The sequence below is a fragment of the Stegodyphus dumicola genome, chromosome X1, assembly GCF_044657685.1.
Source record: "Stegodyphus dumicola isolate Sdum_Otavi_A_Nest chromosome X1, ASM4465768v1".
Taxonomy (NCBI): Eukaryota; Metazoa; Arthropoda; class Arachnida; order Araneae; family Eresidae; genus Stegodyphus; species Stegodyphus dumicola.
Window position 1 is genome coordinate 231,735,061 of NC_140780.1, and position 24,296 is coordinate 231,759,356.

General features: G+C 34.5%; 1 protein-coding gene across 5 annotated transcripts in view; it reads right to left on the reverse strand.

Moving 5' to 3' along the window:
• LOC118188649 (calcium and integrin-binding protein 1-like) overlaps positions 1-24,296 on the reverse strand; it is a 96,172-nt gene that overhangs the window by 54,942 nt on the left and 16,934 nt on the right. For 4 of the 5 annotated variants that reach the window (XM_085807080.1, XM_085807077.1, XM_085807078.1 and 1 more), the window contains exons 3-5: positions 22,498-22,532; positions 5,371-5,479; positions 5,018-5,162 (exon numbers count right to left, since the gene is read on the reverse strand). In XM_085807080.1, the coding sequence (XP_085663206.1) occupies positions 5,018-5,162; positions 5,371-5,479; positions 22,498-22,532 (289 nt within the window). The remainder of the gene's footprint in view (positions 1-5,017; positions 5,163-5,370; positions 5,480-22,497; positions 22,533-24,296) is intronic. The other variant, XM_085807081.1, reaches the window with a different exon arrangement.

Below are 24,296 nucleotides of genomic sequence, written 5' to 3' on the forward strand. Positions count from 1 at the left end.
TAGACTGCTTGCCTTTAAGAACATTCTGGGCGAAAATAGTAAGAATTTTTTGAGAATGTTCTCCATCCATGTATGGCATATTGGCAATTTTGCCGCCAAATGGGCGATTTTTGCGCCAAATATGGCAACCTTGCTTTATCTTGCCATTTTCTGCCAACCCTAAATCTACTTTACTGAGAAGCTATTTTACCACAGCTGGACATTTCGTAACAACATGTCACCAGTCATCTTTGTTAACTTCAGAAACTTAAAGGTAGCTGGACATTTCGTAACAACATGTCACCAGTCAACTTTGTTAACTTCAGAAACTTAAAGGTAGATGATCCATTATGTTTCATGTCACAAACAATTGACATTTTACTGGATATATATGTATTTCTGCGTTTAATGACGGGAGAAATTGTCAAACGTGGCCAAAAATGCACAATTTTAGGTACTACAAATTATGATTCACATACAACTGAGCCAATATATGTAAATCATGTGAATGGAATCATACATGAGTTAATAAATTCTTTCTTGGAGTTGAAAATTTCCAAATGTGCAACCATCGGATAACATATTTAACTTAACCGATGAAGAAATTCTTTGTGACAAACAATTTGAAAGTTCTCATTTTAGAGATAAAATAGGCTGTTATTCAGTTGCATTATGATTCAAACATAAAAGAGATATGTTAGATGATTCCCGTGAAATGGCGTACAGAAGATTTCAAGATTTAGAAAACACACAGCTATCCATGCCAGAAATTTACAACCAGTGCATTCAGTTAATGAAAGAATATTTTTCACTGAGACACGTAGAAGTAGTGCCAAATCAGGAATTAGACAATAACCGTTAATAGATACCACATTACTTCATATTGAAAGGATCTAGCTTAACAACAAAACAGAGTTGCCTTTGAAGCTAGTGATAAAACATCCACAGGTGTTCCTTTAACTGATATATAATTCACAGACCCCCAACACAGAAGATTATTTAATTTGTGTTTTATTAAGATTTAGACTTCATAATACAGTACAAAGTCTTTAATCTGGACTCGTTGGGACTTCGACAATTCCGGATTATAGATCATCAATTTAAATCTCTTAAGATGGCATGCAGAAATTATACAATTAAAAATATGAAACCATAATTTATGAAATAAAGAGCAATTATGATCTAAAAGGTACCAAAATTTACAAAAAAAAAAAAATGCTTAATATTTATTTGTTTACTTTATTAAACATTTCTTTCAACGTGCGCGTGTGTAAAGCATACATTACACATAGTAGAAATTAGAAAATTGCAACCAGAAAACTATTTGATGTGTATTCGTGATATTTATAGGTGTTATTTTCTTCGAAAAGTAACACTTTGAAAAAATAGATGAAAGTTTAAATATTATATACCCAAGTTCCTTTTTTTCCCATTCATATGCATGTAATCATCATATACCCAAGAAGAGCTTTTTAGGGCGGGTGTAGAGTAGCAGGCCTTCCCGAGGTACACCGTGGATTTCCAATCCATCTTTGCCTTCAGCCTTTAAAGAAATTATGTTTTAGTTCTGGTTTCATCAACAGATGGCACCACTAGCTTGTTCTCTGTCCAGGTTTTCTTATCTTATCTAATCATTATATCCTATCTCGTTCATTTGCGCTTTTGCAGCTGAAGATTGTGGTTCGGTAAAACCATCGAAACTACTCCTGTGAAAATTTGAAAATATAACGCTGATTTCTGTTGTTTGACTTCTGAATTAGTATAGTCAAAAGTCTTTAATCCGGACTCATCGGGACTTCGGCGATTCTGGATTATAGATCATCAGTTAAAGTCTGGTAAGATGGCATGCAGAAATTATAAAATTAAAAATATGAAACCGTAATTTATGAAATAAAGAACAATTATGATCTAGAGGGTACCAAAATTAAAAAAAAAGCTTAATATTTATTTGTTTACTTTATTAAACATTTCTTTCAACGTGTGCATGCGTACAGCATACATTACGCATAGTCGAAATTAGAAAATTGGAACCAGAAAACTATTTGATGTGTATTCGTGATATTTATAATGACGAGGAAATTGATTTAAATCATATTGGAGTACATCGAGATGAAACACTACATTTAGTAAGGAATTATAAGCCAAATAAAAGAAAAAAATCTGTCCTGAAGATGAGGACAGTGCTGACAGATCAACTTCCAATTTATTGTACGCCGCAACATCCCCCCCCCGCAGAGCAGCGTGAAATTGATAAACAGATTTTGGAATAGTTAGAGGAACAAATCACCTCTCTGTCACTTTCTTCATGCCTTTATCCAATTTTTGCAGCAATTCCACTTTCTGTTTAATGGACATCAAAACATGCTTTCACTTTGTAGATCCTTTGGCAGCTCCAGAATGGGAAACTCTTTTTGACATAATCGAAAGTTCAAGCTTTTAGTTTTTAATTTTATAAAAAGGTTACTTTTTATAAAATTGCTCTAGCAGTCTGCAAAAAATAATAAGCCAGATCCAATTAGAAGATTAAGGAACAACGCAATCTGCAACATTAACTGAAATAGATAATTTTAGCCTAGCTTATACCGTCCGGTATACATTAAACGCGCATGCGTAAACGTATTATGCGCATGCGTAAAGGTATTATGAGCATGCATAAGCGCATTATGCATTTACGCATGTGCAGAAAGTTTGTAGCTTTGAGGTGCGGATTATAGATCTTTCCGGATTATGGACGGCCGGATTAAAGACTTTATACTGTATTGCAACAACTGCTGATATTGGAATGATGTATAGACAAATAAAAGTTGATGAAAAAGATAGAGACTTTCAGAAAATATTAGGGAGAGATAACCCAGATAAACAAATACAAGTTTGCAAGCTTTGTTTTTTGAAGTTTCCTTAGAGAAAATAAAATGGATATTTCATCCGCCTTCATCTTCTCATTTTCATGGATTAGGGGAATCAGCTGTAAAATCAAAGAAATTTCATCTAAAGAGAACTGATACTGTGCTGACATATCCTGAATGTCAAACTTTCATAATGCAAGTTGAGGCTTGTCCCAACTCTAGTATGCTGTGTCCAATATTGTCTGACTGAAAATGATTTAACTGCATTAACATCTGAGCATTTCCTAGAAGGAATGTCTTTAACTATAATACTTGAGCAACATCCAAGTCACAATTTCTTGAATCATCTTGACAGATGGCATGTGAGACAGTTCATCATTCAACAATTCTGGTAAAGATGGAGTTGGGAATACTTGTCGCAGCTTCAGAGAGACGAAAGTGGCAAAAAAAGTCAAAAGGATTCAGAATTCAATGATTTGGTTCTCATCAAAGACAGTCTTCCACCTTTTAAATGGAAGGGAGAATAATTGCTGTTCATCCAGGCACAGGCCACAGAGTCAGAGTTGTTAGCGTTAAAAAAACTGGTCACGGTGTCATAAAACGACCTATTGTGAAACTGTTTCCTTTTCCAGTACAGACTAATAACTGTGAACTGCGTGATACCTAATGTTTTTGCATTTTGTATTAGTTTTATTAACAGTATTTTCATTATAGAATAAGAAGTCACAAAAGTCACCAATTGTTGAAATGTTTGGGATTTCAGTGGGGCCTGGATGTTCATGTAGGTTTTACTGTTCTCTACATTTTTACATCTGGCAACAAGTCTGGTGGTGAATAGAATTTTTGTTTTATGACAGCCATGTAGAATGGCTTGCTATCTTGTAGTATTTTTTCATATTTAGAATTAGTGCGACAAAATAAAGCTAGAGGAAAAACAGTCCATGCATCACGTGAATTATTTAGCAAACTAGAGTAGTGAAATAATGTTTAATTTGTGCCAATTACTTTGAAAACCTTCAATGCATGCTAACCATGTAAAAGTTGCTGTAGGGGGAAAAATTTTTTTTTGTGGGATGGAGTATAAAAAGCGATGTTTTTTTTTTTACACTACACCCATTAAGAGTATTTATACAAAACATTACAGTCATAAATGATGAGTGAAAAAAAAATTCAATTTCTCATGAAGATGAGCTTAACCTTGAGTTATCCAAAAAGGCTTCAGTTCAGTTAGCTTGGGTAAACAGAAATCTGTTGTAGAATAAGGTTTTGTAACCCTGGTACATAAATTTTCAAATTCTCTGAACAGGAGATAATTAGCAAGTTAAAATATTCATTCAGTAAAGTTCGTAAGAACTACCAAACTCAGGACGATTTTCTGCAACATATTGATGGAGTGGAACATGGAAACACCCACACAATTAGCCCATCAATTCTGCCAGATGAACTGCTCGACCAACAATGCACTTCTCTCCCCATTCAGAATTACAGGAACTTAAGAACTACAAGATGGAAGTCATTTATCAATCTTAATTCATAAGAGGAAAAAAGGTTGCTTTATTAAAACATTAAAAAAATAGCTCATTCTTGAGGCAATGTGTTTTATTTAATCATTTAATGACTCATACTAACTTTTCCTGAGATAAATGAAAATGAATTTAAGTCATTTCTTTATGCCAATTACCTAAATTCAAAAAAAACAAATTTAAAAAACCTCTACAAAATTACTCTTTACTTACTTTGTTACTTAGATTACAAAAAAACTGGAATATCAGCACAAAGAGTATGCAAATTGAATACAAATTCATCAGTAACATGCCAAAAAATGTTCTTCCAAAACGTTGATTCACACTCAAAATGACAGTTACAGAAGAGGCAGAAATTAAGGATGAGGAAAATTAAAGACTTCAAGGACCATACCAACACTGGCAGAAGTATGTATAAAAAAACATGGTTAAACAAGTAAACATGTCTCCAAGAGATAAGTGGATTCTTTAATTTCTCAGTTTTCCTCTATTATTTAAATATAGTTTTGTTATCATTTAGGTACTGCATGGAGAAAATAATGCATTTAAAAAGTGGAACATTCTGCTATAGCACACTATAACATTAGGATTTAAAATTAAAGCTGTTATGCAGTAGAAATAAATTTATAAACTAGATTCATAAAATACGGAGATAAAAATGGAACATACCATAAAGTCTGAATGCATATTCAGCTTTAACAGTTTTGGGGCAACTATCACTAAAAACTGACATCATCTGTAAGAAATCTTCAAATGACATGAGAAACATCCGTGAGCAGAATATTCTACGCAAACGATCCTTGAACGGTGAAGCCTTAGAAAAGTTTTTTGCAAATTATTATAAAATCAGTGTATAAAACACAGAAACATAACAATTTAAATACAATCTTTTTGATTAAACAAACTTTTACATTCTGCTTTCAAATTTATTCCTCAATAATTCTTACATTTAAATACATTATAAATAAAATCAGTAAATAATTTAGCTCAAATAAACGAGATAATAAAAGAGTAATAATTACCCACAATTCAGGCATGTGATCTTCAACCATCTCCCAACGCAAAACTAAATTTTGGCCTAGAGTTTCTGAAGGCTGTGAGGTGCAGAATGAAAGAAACAGCCTGTGGGCTCTGGAATAATTCATTACATATTTTCTTTAATTATGCACTGTTATGAAAAATGCAATAATTAAAATTAACATGTTTTTATAGGAGGTAACTGAATACACTATTTTGCACAAAAATCGAAGCATCAAGAAGGACTTTTGCAATTGTGACAAAATTTAGTATGCAAAAACATCTTAATCGAACGTGCAAATGATCAAAATTTCAAGGCCAATGAACAGGAATTGTGATCATAGCACACATTTCTACTGCATAATTCGCAAAGTAAAAACCAGTAACAGAAGCGGAAAATTTATCTTTTTTGTTGCTTGTAATTATATAAAAAAAGCAACTAAAGATGCCATTGCAACAACATTGAAAACTTTACAGACAACTAAATGATTTCAAATCTGGTCACATTGAAGGGTTGCGTGAAGCTGGGTGGTCATACCGAGCAATAGGCCACCACCAGTAGCGAGACTGCTGTGCAAAGATGTTGGCAGCAATGGTTGCTACAAGGAAACTGCCAATGAAATGAAGGCTCTGGAAGGCCAAGGAGCACAAATGCGAGGCAAGACAGGATGATTATTCACCAGGCCCAATCCGCCTCAACGGTTTCATTGTTGACTATTCAATGCACTACAGCCACGTCTATACCTCCTGTGGTACCGTCCACCATCTCACGCCGCTGGTCTGAGGTGGAGTTATGCTCACAGATGCCTTTAATCTCACAACATCAGCGGAGTCGTCTGCAGTGTTTTCGCAGCCGATCATCATAGCTGCCATCAGACTGGCATCGTATAGTGTTAGCGATGAATCCCGCTTCCCTCTTGAAGCAGATGACCACCATGTTCGTGTCCGGAGAGGACAGGGCCAGCAGTTCCAATCGGCCTTTGTTTTACAAAGGCACACAGCCATAACCCCTGGTGTGATGGTGTGGGGTGCTATTTCTTATGACAGCAGGTCATCTTTAGTCATACTCCGTACATCTTTAACAGCTCAACAATATGTTGATACCATCCTGCAGCCAGTTGCATTACTCTTCATGGCATGTCATCTTGGGGCCATTTTCCATCAAGATAATGCCAGGCCACATACTGCTCGCATATCTCTGGACTGTCTCCATGCGGCTGATACTCTTCTTTGGCCAGCAAGGTCAGCACAGGTTTCACCAATCGAGCATGTCTGGGGCATGGTAGGCTGCCAGATTCGGGCACCACAAAATATCGCAGATCTGGAGCGACAACTGATGAATGCCTGGCAGAACGTGTCGCAGGATGTCATTAGAAACCTCCACAACTTCCAATTCAAGGTTGCATTGCCGCCAGGGGCGGTTCGACCAGCTACTAATTTGAACACTCAGTGGATTGCGAGCTGTGAACAGGCACTATGACCTTGATTTTTTAATCATTTTATTATCTGTGCATGAGCTATACACATATTCAATTTCATCAAAAACAATTACTTTTTTGGCTTCCTCCCCAAAGAGTGTAATATGAGAAGCAAATTAAAATGCAAAATAAATTATTTAAAAAAAATAGGTAGTAGCTAAATTTTGACATCACGTTCTTTGACACACTCATAAGCAGCTGTTCACATGATTCCTAAAATGAATAATTTAAATTAAACTTAGTGCATAAAACTAATCACCCACATAATTATAGAAATGATTTAGAAATGAGTTGTTTTTTTTCCATTATTACAAAGAAATAAAAGTATATATGAAAACTACATACATGAAATTTATTATTAAAAATATTCAAAAGTGCAGAGTACTTGCATAAGTTACAAGCATTAAAAAAAGTTATTTAATCAGCTCAAGTTCTATTTCATGGCAAATTTATTTAGCTCTTGCGCAAGATCCACTGTACTATGATTCCCATCCTTATGTGGAAACGATTTGAAAAGATCTACTGAAATGCTTCCAATGAGAAGTTCTCAACCATCTCCATAGAGTTCCAACTAGTTACCCTGCAACTTCCATGTGTTTGGTCCACAAAAAACATCAACAAGAACAGTGGTTCACAAATGACGAGATACAAGAGACAGCTAAGAATGGTTCTGCATGCAAACAAAGACTTTTTTTCAGATGGTATTCATCTTGTGGACCATTGGGACACTTGTTTCAGCTGGCAAACTGATCATGTGAACAGCTGATTATATTTTGCACAACAATAGACAAGATGATCCTTGTTTGCATAAGGTATATTCATATTATGCACTCTCGTATATTTTTACAACTGACCAGGTTAGGACATTTATGCAGATATCACGTATGTGCCATATTTCAGTTTGCAAGCATGCATATACTCAAACTAATAAACCACAGCAGAAATTTAACAGTTGTATTTTTATTTGGGCATGCATGATTAAATTTACATTAAAAAAAGCTGCACTTGAAAGATTATTTGCAGTTTGTGAAAATTATCAGTTATACTATTTAATCCCATTCTAATTATTTAATCAATAATTCACTTAATAAATTTTGTGAAAATGCAGCCCAAAGTTTTGAATTAAAAATAAACCTTTTTCAACTATTAGCAGCAAAATTTAAAAAAAAAATAAATAAATATTAAAAAAAAAACTTGCTCAAGAATTATATTAACATGTCATGCATTAATAGCACAGAGTATTAAAAGATAAACTTACACAAAAAATCAAAATATAAATCAACTCAATCTGGATATAAAAACAAAAGAAGCTGTAGTCAATTAAGTATTGCATTCTTTCTTTGTCAGCAGTAAAAAATAAAGAAATTTAATTATTTTTACTGGTTACATGCAAATAAATTACAGCACTTCAATAACGCATAGAAAGTAAATGCTTCAAACAATTACAGCAAAATGCTAATAATTAACTAACTAAATTCCTTAACATAAGATCTTTTTATTATATTTTAGAAACAGCTAAAATGTTATTTATTAATTTTGCTTAATTTTTAAAAATCACATTTATTAATAACTAAAATGGAGATACCAAATATATTATGGGTTTTGCAAATTTTGCAATGATAAGACAGTTATATAGATACAACTTATTCCACATTTAGAAGTTAATAAATATTTTGAAAAAAGGAATATATTGAATTTCCTATTTAATGCTTTATTGGTGTGCATATTACTGTCATTTTGGGGAAGTTACTGTAAAAGGTCTTGTGACTATTTAAAAACACAAATTCACCACACACACTGACTGCAACAGTATCATTTTTTTTACAAGAGCTAACAATATGATAAAGAGCAAAGAACTTGCACAAGTAAAAAAATTAGGTTGCATGGCTCTAAATTTTTTAATGGGGTACCTAAAAAATACATTTTCGACACACCCATTTCATATCCAGCAAATGTTAATAACCAATTTCTTGTATCATGAGTTATAAAATTTGTAATAATGAAATACATATGTCAATATTATAAATGCTTAAAACTGCAAAACTACAAACATGTTTAATCATACGATCAGAAAAACAATAAATATTTACAGAAAAAAGTACTTAAACAGAAAAGTATCCTTTCTATAACCTGACACTGAATAGGTCAGATTTCTAAGAAACACATGCTTTGTTGACATTGTGTCATCTACACTGTCTTCCAAAAGTTAAGGAACAGCATGTTTTTAAACAGAAAAGTATCCTTTCTATAACCTGACACTGAACAGGTCAGACTTCTAAGAAACACATGCTTTGTTGACATAGTGTCATCTACACTGCCCTCCAAAAGTTAAAGAACAGCATGTTTTTCAAAAATGTCACTAACATTTAAATTCACAGTTCATATGCATGACAGTAATAAGTTTAAGAAAATACATGCAAAAACAATAGCTACCACTTTTATTTTACAACAAAAAATACTTATATAGGAGTTGGAGAAAACATGCAAAAATCACAATTTTGGTTCACGAGTACCTTCAGTCGTTATTACAGTTTCATGGATAATAGCCAGGAAAGTCTCTCAATGTCCAGAAGTCATGCGCCCGATTCGTTGAGGTGGCAGGCGATCGGATGGATGGAAATGGGGATGTCGCAAGCTGATGCTGCTAGACGTATAATGTCTCTTGTATTGTGCTCCACTGCTTATGGAATCAGTTTAAAAGCGAGGATTCTGTGTCTAGAAGACATGTTCAAGGAAGACCTAGAGTTAAAACACTTGGGGGAGACAGTTATTTAGCTCTTTCGGCATGAAGGAGAAGCAAAATTAGTGTACTGCAGATCATTTATTGGCAACAGGAACAAGAATCTTAGCTACTACAGTGCATAAACGCCTGCACAATGCAGGTCTATATGCAAGATGCCCAGTTGTTGCAAGAGAACATGCCTCCTGGACCAGTCAACAATGGGCATCTCTTTTCTTCACAGATGAGTCTTCAAATTTTAGAATGATTCAGGTCGTCAGCTGATCTGGAGGGAACAACGCATCAGATACAAATCAATCCCACATTGCGGAGACACACAGTTACAGAAGTGGTGGAATAATGGTTTGAGCTCAGTGGTCACATTGACCTGCATGTGTTCCATGGAGTAACTCTGACTGGTGTGAGATACTGAGACGAGATCCTTGGTCAAAATGTCTGCCCACATGCCACTGCTATTGGTCCTGGATTTCTTCTGATGAAAGACAATGTGTGACCGCACTGAGCTCGGATTGCTGAAGAATATCTTGAGGGTCACAGTATGGAGCGGATGGAATGACCAGTTCAATCCCTAAACCTGAATCCAATAGGGCATCCTTGGGACCACCTTGGAAGAGTTTTCCTCCAAGGTCGTTAGACGAGCTTGAACAATAATTACTCCGTGTCTGGCCGTTGCTTAATGTTTCACTAACAACTTCATTGACAGCATGCAATGTCGCTGCCGCCAGTGTACTGCAACTAGGTGTGGACATGTTCCTTATTAGAACCCATTTCTGTAATGCTACCCCCCCCCCCATGTTTTTCTCAAAAACTGTGATATACGGTTTCTCCAAAACTGGATTTCTTGGCCAAGAGTACAATTTTTTATTATAATTTACGTTTGTGTTGAGCTCTAGAGACATTCTATGCCGCATTCATTAAAGAACTGTTTAGTGAACATGTTCTGTAAATTTCTTGATTCTATGTTACTTCATTCTCAAATATCACACAGAAAACATTCTGTTCCTTAACTTTTGGAGGGCAATGTAATTGGAAAGATATCCCCATTTTTTAATAGGTCACATCCCAAATGATTATTGAGACCTCCTTGCTTTGCAAACCAGTATATATAGCACGCTTTAGTGTAGACACAAAGGTTAATTTCAAAACTGATATAAAAATACATGATCTAAGAGAAAATAATATGCTATTTTATACAGTATAATAAATATTTCAAAAATTTCTAATTATCCGCAACCCCATAAAAATTCACCAACTTGCTAGTGACCAATGTTTTGGCAAGCTAAAGCAGGAAAGGCAACACCTATTTTCAAAACGGCAGCGTACTCAGAATTCTATAAATGAGAAATCAAATAATAAAATTTACAAAGCAAGAAACATATATTGATAAAACACCTACTTCTCTTAAGAGTTGCTTATGCATTTTTTTTTTTTTTTGTGTGTGTGTGTGTGTGTTTGCTGTTATTCTCTTCATGTACACAGATATCTGTTTTCGCTTAACAAAACATCAGACATTTGTACAAATTTGTAAGCATGCACAAACCTGGCATTCAGCACTGAAGTTCAACTTCATGGAATGCCAACATTTTCAATCTCTACCCTAAGCAAAGCACTATTTTTGAAGAAATGCAATGCTTTGTTTTTTATCAGCCAGCAAACTCCACAGTTCCCTTACAATTAATTGCAAGGGAAAAAAAGTACTCAATACAAAAATGAACACTAATCAGAAAAATGACTGCTGAATTTAGAAGGTAGAAACCCTCAAGTTCTAAAACACATCTGTTGCATGCATATTTGGATTGCTACATAAATACATTTTGTCAAAGCCATGGGTTGCTACATTATGTGTTGCCTCATGAACACTTCTTAGGAAAGCAGCAGATAATCAGAAAGAATCATATTTTTAAAGTGCCAATTCTCCTCTGAGTAACCACGAAAGATTATCAGGTGACTTTTTTTACTGTCTGACTGCTAACTAAAAGTACCACAAGTAAAATAAAATTATTCTTTAACATGTCCAATTGAACAGTTATCCAAAGAAAACGTTTAACAGAAACTAAACTGTGTTAATTTGTGAGAAACCAGAACACTTGTTAAATCTGAATCAAATGCCCAGTACAAAATTAACACATGCAAACTAAACCTTGACTGACTCCTCACTCCTCACAAAGCAATTGTGCCTAGAAGAATTTAATGCTGACAAGTTAAACTGCAACAGCAGGAAAACTATACAAACAAGCCATTACATTATGACCACCCTCCATCTATAACAGGCTCGCCAAGGAACAAAACCACTACCCGTGCACGGCTGATTTTGGAGCATATAAAGCGGCTATACATTGTCTTTCCAAACATAGTGCCATTAGCAACATAATGAGAAACACAGCTGATTTATCAGACTTTGATAAAGGTCAAATTGTTATGGTTTGGTGACTGGGAACATCAGTATCAGAAATGGCGTGTTTAGTAGGCTGTTCACATGCAGTTGTTATGAGCACATATTGAAAGTGGTGTATTGATGATGAAATGACAAGTCACAGGCCAGCAATATATCATCGACGACACATTAATTCCAGAGGACAGTGGAGATTGCTATATGGCCTAACATCTATACATCTATACGGCCCACGATGATGTCACGCGCAATTTAATCTATTGCGCCGTTTTTGCTGATGCGGCATTTCTGTGTAATTTTAATTTTTTTCTCCGCCATTTTTCTCGAGTTCGGCGTTTACGCTGATGCGGCCTTTCTTACGAAAATTACAGTAAACTATAAGTTAATCTACAAGTCCATTTTGAAGTTCACTTAGGCATATATTTTAAAGTTCACTTAAACGACTATTTTAAAGTTCAAAAGTCCTTGAATCTAGAAGGCACCTTTATAGCTCGATCATTCATCACCTAATCTACAGCACTCGTCCAAATAGTCATTAAACGTTTACCATCTGGATGAAAAAGTGGTTTAGCTTTAAAAATTACTTTATCAAACAAGGATTTCTTTCTAACCTTTATCCTTCCTGTGTGAGTTGACTCAATTATTTTTTTCTTAACTTGTGATTCAGAATAAATTTTGGAATTTGTAATCCCAACATCTGATGTTTCAGAAGCACTTTCTTCAAGTTGTTCTTCACCACACTCATCACTTTTACTTGATCCAATCCAATGGTCCCAATCTTTATTATTGAGTTCCTCATCATATGGAAATTTTAGACATTCTTCTTCTTGAATATCATAATAATCATCATTAAAAAGCTCTTTCGTTTTCTGGTCAAATTTTTCAGGTTCAAAATCACTTTCAATATCATCCTCGTTAAGGTGCAATTCATTTTGACCAGGCACTTCTTTCAACTTTAAAAAACTGTCTTCAAGTTCTTTTCTCATTGAATCTTTCAAATGTTTTAGATCTTCTCTTTTCTGCTCTTTCTTCATTTTTTTTCTTTCAACGTATTCTTCATGCTTCTTCTTTCTTTTATTATCAACACATCTGAGAGAATCTTCAATCATCCTTGGATATTGTTTAATGAATTTCGAATCCAGCTCTTCAAATCGGGAAATATACTTATGTTCAACCAATTCTTGCCTTTTCATATCTTTTTCATCATCACTTGACACTGCAATAGCTGTTACTTTATAAGTCGGAATCTCATCATTTTTATATTTTCCTTTGCACTTCTTATCTGAAATAAAATCTCTTAAAATTTTCTTATTCTCATCCACGTTTGGATCATTACGAAACTTCAAAAAGGACATTTCTTTCTTAACATCTTTTGGTAATTGTTTTTCTTGACCTTTTAAAACATTTTAAATAATCAGCATCTTCATCTTCTCTTAAATTTGCTATAAAAAGATCGTTTACGACCTTATCTATTTCACCTCTAGATTTCAATTCAAAGCGATCTGTAATGCCAGTGGCTTCTAATTCCCAAAGGTTTTTGATATCTTTATTGTGAATTGAGAGGGAGGTAACAACAGCAGCAATACAATTTTCACCTCCAGTTGTTGGCGATTTACCCATCAAAACCCATCCGAGCAATGTTTCCATTTTCTTAATTTCTGTATTTTTCCTGTATAAAATTTCCTGCAAAGTCTGAGCCTACCAAAAGATCAATCTGTGAGTTGACACAATCAACATCTCTGATATAAATTCCCTTTCCAGCTAATTCTGATATCCAAGGTCCTTTCTGTAGACTAGATATAGATCCACAAATTATAGGCTGATCTAACACAGGAATCTTGCAGCTGTAACCAGTATGCAGATTCTCAACATTTATGATTCATATAAGATGCCCTTCCTCCAAACACAACGTGTGTTAATTTTTTATGAGCTTCTGATCTTATTCCTAAAGATTCTACTGTTGATTTTAAAACATAGGAATATTCAGATCCAGTATCGATCAAAGATCAAAGATGAAGTTTATTTCCTTCATGTTGAATGGCAACCACTAAAGTTTGAAGCAAAACACTTCCTAAAGTGCCTGTTGAAGAAAGAGAGCTAATTTCACAATTTTCTTGATTGCACTCGACAGGAACTTTTGATTTCTGCTTAAATTCTGGACAACAAACAATGTAATGCTTCCTACCACAAAACATGCATAGAACTTTACTTTTACAATTTTTAGCTCAATGGTTTGTTTTCAAACACGTAAAGCAATATTTTTTCTCTTTCATAATTTTCTAATTCATAATTCATTATGACTTAAATTTTGAGCTTTGTAGCAATCTTTGCTTTGATGAGATTTTTGACAGAATATACAATTTACTGTTATTTATTTCTTTTGCTCCCGAAAACAAATTGCTTGCAGTACGTATAGTAATATCTTCCCTATCCTTATAAACTTTTCTATAGGGATGACTTTGCTTCATACCTGACATTGCTAGAGTTATTCTTTCTTCCCCTTCTACATCAGCCCTTAGAAAATTTAAAAGTTGGCTCTGTCTTGCACTATACGATTTCTCTTCATTTACTGAGTTTCTTAACCAAACTCTCAACACGTCTTCTGGAATACACGACTCCACAAGGGGAAAGAGCAGAATATTTGTCTGATGTCATCCCAATGGATTCTAAAGATCTGAGGTTGGATTTAAGTTTATCATATAATTGAGTGATACTATATCATTTAATTGATTTGGTAGCATTTTTAACAACTAAAGTTAATAGTTCACAAACATAGTATTCCACTAACAATTCCTCATGGCCAAATCCTGCTTTGAGGCTTTCAATCGCTTTGAATAATTTTCTGCCGTAGGTGGATAGCTATCAATAATCTCTTTTGCTCTTGTATCTGGCGACATTATATTAAATATTGGAATTTGTCTTCCAATTCCATTTCTTTATGATCGTGAATTCGTTTAAACTGACTCCAGAAACACAACCATTCTTTAATTTCACTGCTAAATTTCATTAGTTCAAGTTTGGGAAGTTTTATTTTTGATTTCTCATTACTTAATATATTCCTGTTTGGCTGTGATTTACTTTCTATAAAAGAATTGATGCAAACTATAGCTTCATCAAATTTGACTTTATATTCTTCTACAGATTCAAATTCGTCAGAATAACTTTTACCATTATCCTCTGCACTTAAGGCAAGTTCTAAAATTTCGTTATCAAGAGTCATTAAACTAGCACTAATGCATTCTAAAGTAGCTAATTTAATCTAAACATCACTTATTTCTATATTTTCATCATCAAACTTTTATATGTCTTAGTAAACGATGTTCCCAACGGAGATCGCCTTATAACAAGATGCTCCATTGCAAACCAAAACCAAAATTCAATTAATTATTTCTTATATAAAATACTCACCTCTTATATTTAATCACTTACTGAGGGTCACCAAATGTTAGATACGACAGTAAATGTACACCATTTTGTCCATTCATCAACTCATTTCTACCTAAATAATCTCTCAAAAATTTCAACACAATTAAACAAGTTTATTCTACCAAAATAATAACATTTTACAGCTGTTGCTACTCAAAGCAAAACTAAAAGGAAATTAATATTACACTGGTTGAATGCTATACTCAACATCTGCCTTGGGGATTTCTATCTCTACTTCTCCAGAGTGGACTATGTCCATTTAAGTCCACTATGATAATAAAGGTTTCAGGCAGCTGTTCTATTATGTCATCTAATTCTCGTTGAGCGATATGATGATTTGGAGGCAAACAAACAGAACAGACTGAAAGTAAGCTCCATATATTTACTTTGATAGCAACAGCTTGGAGGCCTGTGCTTAGAGATATCATACTAGAGGAATAGTCAAATGAGGTAAGGAGGCCCGTTCACATGTCCATCTGTAAGATTATCTTTCCTGGTGAAAGAGTATCTCCAAAGCTTAGCTTGGTGAACAGGTTTTAGTAAAGTTTCTTGAAATGCCAAGCAATTTTCACTGTCATGGCCTACAGAGCAACGCGCACATATGATTTTGCAACAGGAGATTTTCGAATAGCCAAAACATTGGAAACATCGCAAAGGATTCAGTACTTACAGAACAGTGCAAGTACCTGGTTTTAAAACGTTTTGGCAGATCAGGCGAACTGAAGATCAGAATTATGTGTTTTGTACTAATCAACTGACCTTCTCTGTGCAACTTGATTTGCCTGGTAGCAGAAACATTCTGGTCAGACAATTCAGAGACTATTTCCTCTTCTGAAACAAAAAGGAGATCGATCTCTGAGATAATACCACAAATAAAACACCACGAGTAAAAAGAAATAAGGGAAGAAAATGAAGGTCTGGGAATTCGTTGAGAAGCCAGAAAAGAAAATTATGCTAGGAAACAAGTATGTCTATATGCTAAACAAAATGAAAAGAATGAAGTAGTTAGATATAAAGCTCATCTAGTCGCACAGGAACTCGGACAGAAAAGGGGTGAAGATTTTGATGATATTTACAGTCCAGTAGTAAATTTTTCAATCGTAAGAATATGTTTGTATGGATGAACTAACTGTCAGTTAGACGTGAAAATGCATATTTATATGCAAAACTCAATGAGAAAATATATATGACCAAGCTAGAGGCATTTACTGAAGAGGAAAATAAAGTGTGTTTATTACACAAGGCCATTTACGATCTGCCTCAAAGCGGCCGTGAATGGTTTTGTGAATTTGAAAATACTTTAGAAAATCTAGATTTTGAGAAAATACTATGGTGCAATTGTGTTAATGAGAGTTCTAATGTAATCCTCTTATATGTAGATGATATTGTAATGTTCAAGATAAAGTAATCTCATAGTTGGGTAATCGAAAAGTATTAGGTAGAACTAGAAAATTACTTGGAATCGAATTTTTAGAAACCAACAAGGAAACTTTCATGCATCAACAAATATATAGCGAAGAAATTTTTGCAAAATTATACATTTTTAGATACCAATAACTTCACTTTGCATAGCTGAAGGCACAATTCTCACAAAATTAGATTGTTCGTCTACAAGTGCAAAAATTGCTGAAATGCAAAAATTACCTTTTATAAATCTATTGGGATGTTTAGTTTTTGTAGCTAACACAAGGCCCGATATCATGTATGAAATAAATATCTTATCGCAGTTTCAGGACATTCCTGGAATTGGGTATTGGGAAGCATTGTTGAAATTGCTTGGTTAACTCAATAGCACTAAATCATATAAGGTAAACTTATTGAGGATTAAACATCTAAATTTATACTGCTATTCAGATACTGATTATGCAAGTAACAGGGATGACTGTGCATCCATGGATGAGTTCATATTGTATTTGGATTAAGTACCAGTAATTTGGAAAACACTTAAACAAAAATGTGCAAGTTTATCCAAAACTGTTTTGCGATAACAAATCTGCCATTGATTTTTCTAGATCACCAATAGAAAACAGTTGGACTAAGCACATTGACATACGATATCACTTTATTAGAAGACTGGTGAATGATGAGGTGTTTGACCTTGAATGTATCCCACCAAGCTAAATAATGCGGACTTATTTACGAAAGCTGTAACTGTTATTGACTTGAAAAAGTTTTGTTTAACTGTTTACAGTATTTAACAGGAATAAGTATTGTGTCCATACATATTATAGAATTGAAGTTAAAATTTTGTTAATTCTTTGCAGTTAAGTTTTTTTTTTTTTTCTTGCGCATGTGGAAAAGAGGGCCACTGTTGACTTAATGTTCTGTTGTTTCCCTCATGTAAATTTAGTTCAGAGGTCAATTGGCGATCAATTAATGCGGCTGCCGCCGATTGGCCGACTTTTATTTTCTCTTTTATTGTTTTTAAATGTAAAGGCTACTGTTATAGCCTAGTTTATTTTATTTAAGGTCATGAAAAAGGATTAATTTTATTTTTATATTAGTCTCAGCATTTATTTAAGCAAAAGCAAAGACTGCTCCAAGGACAGTGGAATACAAAATGGGTATTTCTCAGCCAGTGGTGTGGCCTATTTTACACGAGGAATGCACGCACCCCTACCACGTGCAAAAAGTGCAATATTTGGAATGAAGAACAACGATCCACGATTTCCTGCATTAATATTATTTAGTGATGAGGCGAAATTCAGTAGAGAAGGCATTTTTAACGTGCACAATCAACACGCCTGGTCTGACAGCAATCCCCACTGCACTACCTATCATAAACACCAACAGAAATTTTCCATGAATGTCTAAGCAGGTATCCTAGGTGATTACCTGGTAAGCCCTTACATTATGGCAGACTGTTTGGCGGCGCAACATACTGCATCTTCTTGGAACAAGTGCTTCCCAGTTTATTGCAGGCTGTTCTGCTCCCCATCCAGACAGACATGTGGTTTATGCACGATGAAGCCCTAGCACATTTTCTTATCACGATCCGCAACATTTTGAATGCCACATACACCACACGATGGATTGAACATGGTGGACATGTGGCTTGGTCTAATCGCTCACTGGACCTCAACCCACTGGACTTTTTCCTTCTGGAAGCACAATGAAATCTTTAGTGTACGAGATTCCTGTGGACTCAGCTGAAGATCTTGTGGTGAGAATTGTTGTTGCCACGGACAAAATTAACACAAACAAGGAATCTTCATGAGGGTGCACCAGTCGTTCCTTCACCGATGTCAACTGTGCAACGACACATGTGGTCGGCATTTTGAGCACTTTCTGCGAATTTTTTACTAAACAATAAATCCGATTGTGCAAATTTTGGTCTCGTTTATTCCCTTTCCCAACACAGTTGTAATTTCAGATTGGAATTCTAATACCCTCTATTCTGCCTCTGAGAGTGGAATGCAACCTTATGTTCTATGGTAATTGTTGCTCATCTGGATTGGCCCCTCTTAATTTGTAAAAACAATTTGTAATCTATCTGTTTGGTTTATTTAGTATTTCAACAGTAAAGTTATTTTATATAATGCAAGAAACTCCTTCTTGTCATTCTGTAACTTCATTTCTTAAAATACCTGATTATAAGCCTACCATATTTAAGAAGAAAAATATAGCAAATAAAGGTGTCATTTTCGAGTAAATATATCTGGTTGTAATGAAAGCTTTCTGCCCAAAAACGATTTCAATAAAGTTAGAAAAAAAAAAAACATGAAAGCAGTACCTTTAGTGTGGGTAGTAATCACCACCCAAGCCTAAGATTTTCTGCCAACCTTTCGGCAGTTTTTCAAAGCTTTCAGCACAGAAATTTAGAGGCTGCGAGTCCAAAAACAGGTCAACCTCATTTCGGATGTTGTGTGCAGAATGGAAGATAGCACCAGCAAGGTATAGCTGCAGGTGTGAAAAAAGGTACAAGTTAGAAGGAGCAATGTAGGGGCTATATGGTGGGTGTGGCAAAAGATCCCATTCAAGTCCGCACAGAGCCCAGCTGGTGAATCCAGACACATGTAGTCTTGTATTATCTTGATGGAAGATTACCCTTTTGCACTGGAACTCAGTTCGATGTTTTTCCTTGATAGCAGCATCAGCGCAGACTAGCATTTTGCTGTACACCTTACTGTTGAGGATATTACCTTTTTCCAAATAATCTTTGTGCATAACACCATGGCAATCCCACCAGATACAAACCATGACCTTTTTGTTACTAAAATTGTGCTTTGAGATGCTGTCCATGGACTTACTGAGTGCATGCAAATCCCCTTTTCGGCCTGTGTTGTTGAAGTAAATCCACATTTCATCACAAGTGACGATCCAGTACAGAATTTTGTCCTTGCATTGATATTTGAGCAGATTAGTGCAGGCCCAAACATGTCTGTCCTTATCTGCTTGAGTCAGCTCATGCATCATACAGCGATTTAACTTGTACGCCGAGTTTATGCGATAAATAGCGCTACTAATGGACATGGCACTAATGTCTAATTCCTTAGCAAGCTCTCAAGTGGTTACATATTGATCTTCTTCCACAAGTTGATAGGCCTCAATTACATCAGTAGGCCGGCCAGAGCACCCTGCTTCTTGATATTCCTTGTTTTTGAACTTTCAGTACCAAACCTTCACAGTGTCGTATGATACAGCATCGTACCTAAAGTTATACACATGAATTGGTGACATTCTGTAGCTGACATTTTGTAAAAGAACTGGAAGTAGTTGTAGTTGATGATTCTAATCTGGTAGCGTGATAGTTCTATTTTAAACACCTTGTTCATCATGATAACGATATTATTTTTTACAAATTTCCCAACATAGTGTTCTAAAGCAAGCCTCTTTCTTTAAAATGCCAAAAATTGTTTGATCAAACTTGATTAAACACGGCAACTCAAACTGTTTGCGCAGACAAGATTTGTGGTTGCACGAAATTTTCGTTAAAACCCAACATTTTCATTTACACCAAATTCTAATTAAATTATCAAAAATAAATAACTGTTCTAACTTCAAAAAGAAGGTGAAAAAAGCAATTACTTCAGAATTAGAAAAAAAGTATATACAAATTTTGTTTCTTTCGCGACAATAATATAGCTCTTTATACAAGTAAATTACTGTAATTTTGGGTAGATAAGCCGCCCTGGCGTATACGCCGCACACATGATAATTGACTGAAAAAAATGAAAGTTTCCGAAATACGGCACTTAATATTCAGCAATTTTCTGCCATATTGATGTAATCATCATCAATAGTGTTTTATTACATTTACAAAATAAATATAATCAGTAATATATAAATAAATAAGGAAGAAACATCTTACTTTGATCCTGCCGAAAACAAACTCTGATGATTTCTCTTGGATATTATTTTTACGGGTTCGGTAAATTTCTTTTATCACCATAAATTACCATATTATGAAAAGGAATACGTAAATTAGACAAGAAATCTGTAATTAAATTAAACTACATTTATTTACACAAAACCTTCAAAATCTGACTCACTGATGTCAGAATTAAGGTAAATTTAACAAATGACCATAAAGGTCAATTCTATCATTCTATTCTAAATCATTTCTTGCAATGTCACTATCTTCACTTTCATTTTCTTTTTTGATGACGTATTGCACTTAGCGCAATCTGATGAAAGCCGATCGTATCAGCTCGGACTGATTGCCATGTGTTTTAGACTCACAAGTCAAGCTCCTCATACGAAGCATTTGTCATTCGTGAGGAATTTGTAAAGGAATATATTCCGCTTTGCATCTGTTCCTTCCACTGCTTTCGTAGTTCATGCTTGAAAATTCCACTAATAGTGAAATCCAGCGGCTGTAAAATTTTTGTAAGCCCACTTGGTATCACCGAGACATCGGTGCTAAGTTTTTTTGCTTCAGATCTTACCATATCTGTTAAATGGGATAGCATTGAATCCAGAATGATGAGTCCTACGGGGTTGGAAAAAAGCACCTTTCCTTTTATAACAAATTTCTCTCAGCCAAAAATATCACTTCTTCACACATACGTCCTTTTTCGTTGGTGCAAATAATACTCCCTTAGGGAAATTTCCTTTCAGAATTGTTTTTCTTTCGAAAATTATCAAAGCGATTACTTCTCTCCATTGGCGGCACAACCCAAAACACAAGTAAAAGAAGTCTTTTCATTCCCGGTTGTTAACACTAAAATAGTTTTTTTTCACCTTTTGAATGAACATTTCTGCTCTGAGGACAGTCAAAAGTAACAGGCACTTCATCAACATTAATTATTTGCCCTCTTTTTAAATTTTGTTATTTAATTTTCTTTTATGTGTACTTCAAAAAAGCTATCTTTTTTTTTTTTAAGCCAGTCCGCAGGAAGCTTTTGTCCAACTGTTGTTTTGGTCTTGACAGATAATTTCTTTTGCTTCATGAACCTGAAACACCAATTAGGTCCTCCAACAAAATTTTTAACGCTCATTTGTTATTCTTAGGCATTTTCTCTAATTCTTCTTCTTTGGACTTCCACCGCCGAATGCATCGCTCATAAACTTGAAATTCTTAATCCACAGCGCGATTTCCAATTTCGATTGCTTTCTTCACTGCCGAAAGCTTAAGAGTAGCTGTACAACTTTTTCTTTGAGAAAGATCTATAATAATAATAATATTTTTTAAGTGCGAATGATAAGGCTAGCAAAAAGCCAGCCACAAAGCGGTAAAAATGTGTAAGAATGAACACAGCACTTGGAAAGTAAACGTAGCTGTTTCCATTAAAACAAAAATTCATAGAAAAACACAGGCAAAACCATGGAGTTTAGCAGAAAGTACATGCATCATTACGGTGTCTTTACCGAGAGTGTCACCTACTTTAGTTAGGCGAGTTTGAACTTATTGCACTTAGCGCAATCTGAGGTTAGAATATTGCAGCAAATTCTTACCGTTCCACTTGTGCATAGCTTGCGATCTGAACTAGCAAAGTTTTTAGGACAGAGGAAAAATAAAATTCCCTCAAATACGCCGCGGCTTATCTACTCGAAATTACAGCACCGAAAAATTCCAGGACATAAATTGGTATTTCTGATGATAAGAATCAAAGCCTGAGAATTAAATACTTGAAATAAAAAAATTATCACATACTTGTAAATCTGACTTTTGCTAAGGTATGTCAGCTTCTGTAAAAGAAAAGAAACAAAAATCTAGTGGAAATAAATCGGAAAACAATTATTATTTGGAAGCATCAAAAGTATGACCTTGTAAAATTTAAAAAAAAAAAAAAAATATTAAAATAAATGCAGTACAAATTCTCAAATCCGGAAAAAATAAATAAAACAAAATGATAAATCCCCTTTCACTTACAGAGTCCAGGAATGATTAATATAATACTCAATTAAAAGAAACAGGCATGCCATGCATGTGATTTTACTCTCAGTCCTGCTGGTCACTTTCAAACATTTACTGGTTAGGAACTCACACTATGGCCAAAGACAATACATTGATGCTGGCCAGGATCAGACTTTCAACCCGTGAGTGGTTGTGGGCGGGGCAGCATTTATTTAAATATAGCTGTTGAGTAGCTTGCATCATCTGCACATTAGATTTTATTGTGCTTTAAATGACAAAGTTTAAATGATAAATATAGAAATTAAACACAAAGCTTAAAAATAAGGAAATAGCTTATCGGATTTTAAAAAATTCCCTTTTTCATCCTTGAAAGGCACATCGAATACAGGTCGGACTTTTGTAGTCAGACTGGAATCCTTGATGAGATAGATAGTGATCATATTTACTATTATTTGGAGCTATTTCAATTATGCCTTCTTCATGCCAGCTTTTAATAATTCTATCTTATTCTTCAAAATATCCAATCTCCTGAAGTCTTCGTGTATTGGCAAAAAATCTCTTTTCTGCTTTAGATTTATTATCTCCAAGAATCCGATGACTATCCTTCCAAGGTAAAGACTTCATACTATTTCCATCAATTACTTTGATGTTTCCTCAAAAGAATTTGATGGTATCAGTATCTAAATTCTCCCTGGGCTTCACCTCTGCTGAATCTTTTATGCCAACTGTATTTAAATTCTACAGTTCTGTGAGATCGAAGTAGCAAAGTCTGATAGTATCAAGCAAGGTAATGTGATTTTGTACGTAGCCTTGTAGGGCCTAACCCAGTTTTGTTTCAATAGCAATAAGGTTTTTATCAATTGGAATATTATTCATCATCAACTATCTGGAATAATCAGCTCCTATTAACAATCCGATACCTGGAGTATCTCTACCAGAATCATCAATTCTGATTTTATGTTTTCGAAATGAGGAACATATATGTTTGAATTTCACTCTTAGGCATATATCCACATGTTTTGTCTATCTAAAACTGATAATTTGTATTTAAACCCGTCTTTCACATTTTGTATCTCGATAACAAAAATACCAAGGACTTGAAATTCAGTTTCAACTCCTCCAAAGAGATTGTGGCTCAAAGTCTCTTGATCTAATGGGACTCAATCTAGCCTCTTTATTTTGTTCTTTATGACCCACTGTTAAAAAGTGCTGGAGCAAGTTCAGTTTTTCCATTGTGAGCACCATTATAGTTTATAGAAGAGTTGTTTTCATTTTTTTGGTTAGACAATAAAATTTCACTTGTTTCATTAGCTAATTTAGGTTGTTCTTTTTTGACACTTCTACAACCTTTTAGTACTCTGCACATCACCGTAACATGACATTCATTATAAAGTAGACATTTTACATAATTTTTACACTTGTCGGCACCATGCCCAATTTTTATGTAGTTAAAACAAACCTCTTTCGTCTTTAGTAAATTTTTCTTATCTTCCAATGAAATATTATGCAGCTTAAATCACTTATGGGAATTATGTGTTTCCTCATCACACCAGACACAAGAATGAGACTGTTTCTTCATTGAGTCTCCTGCATAA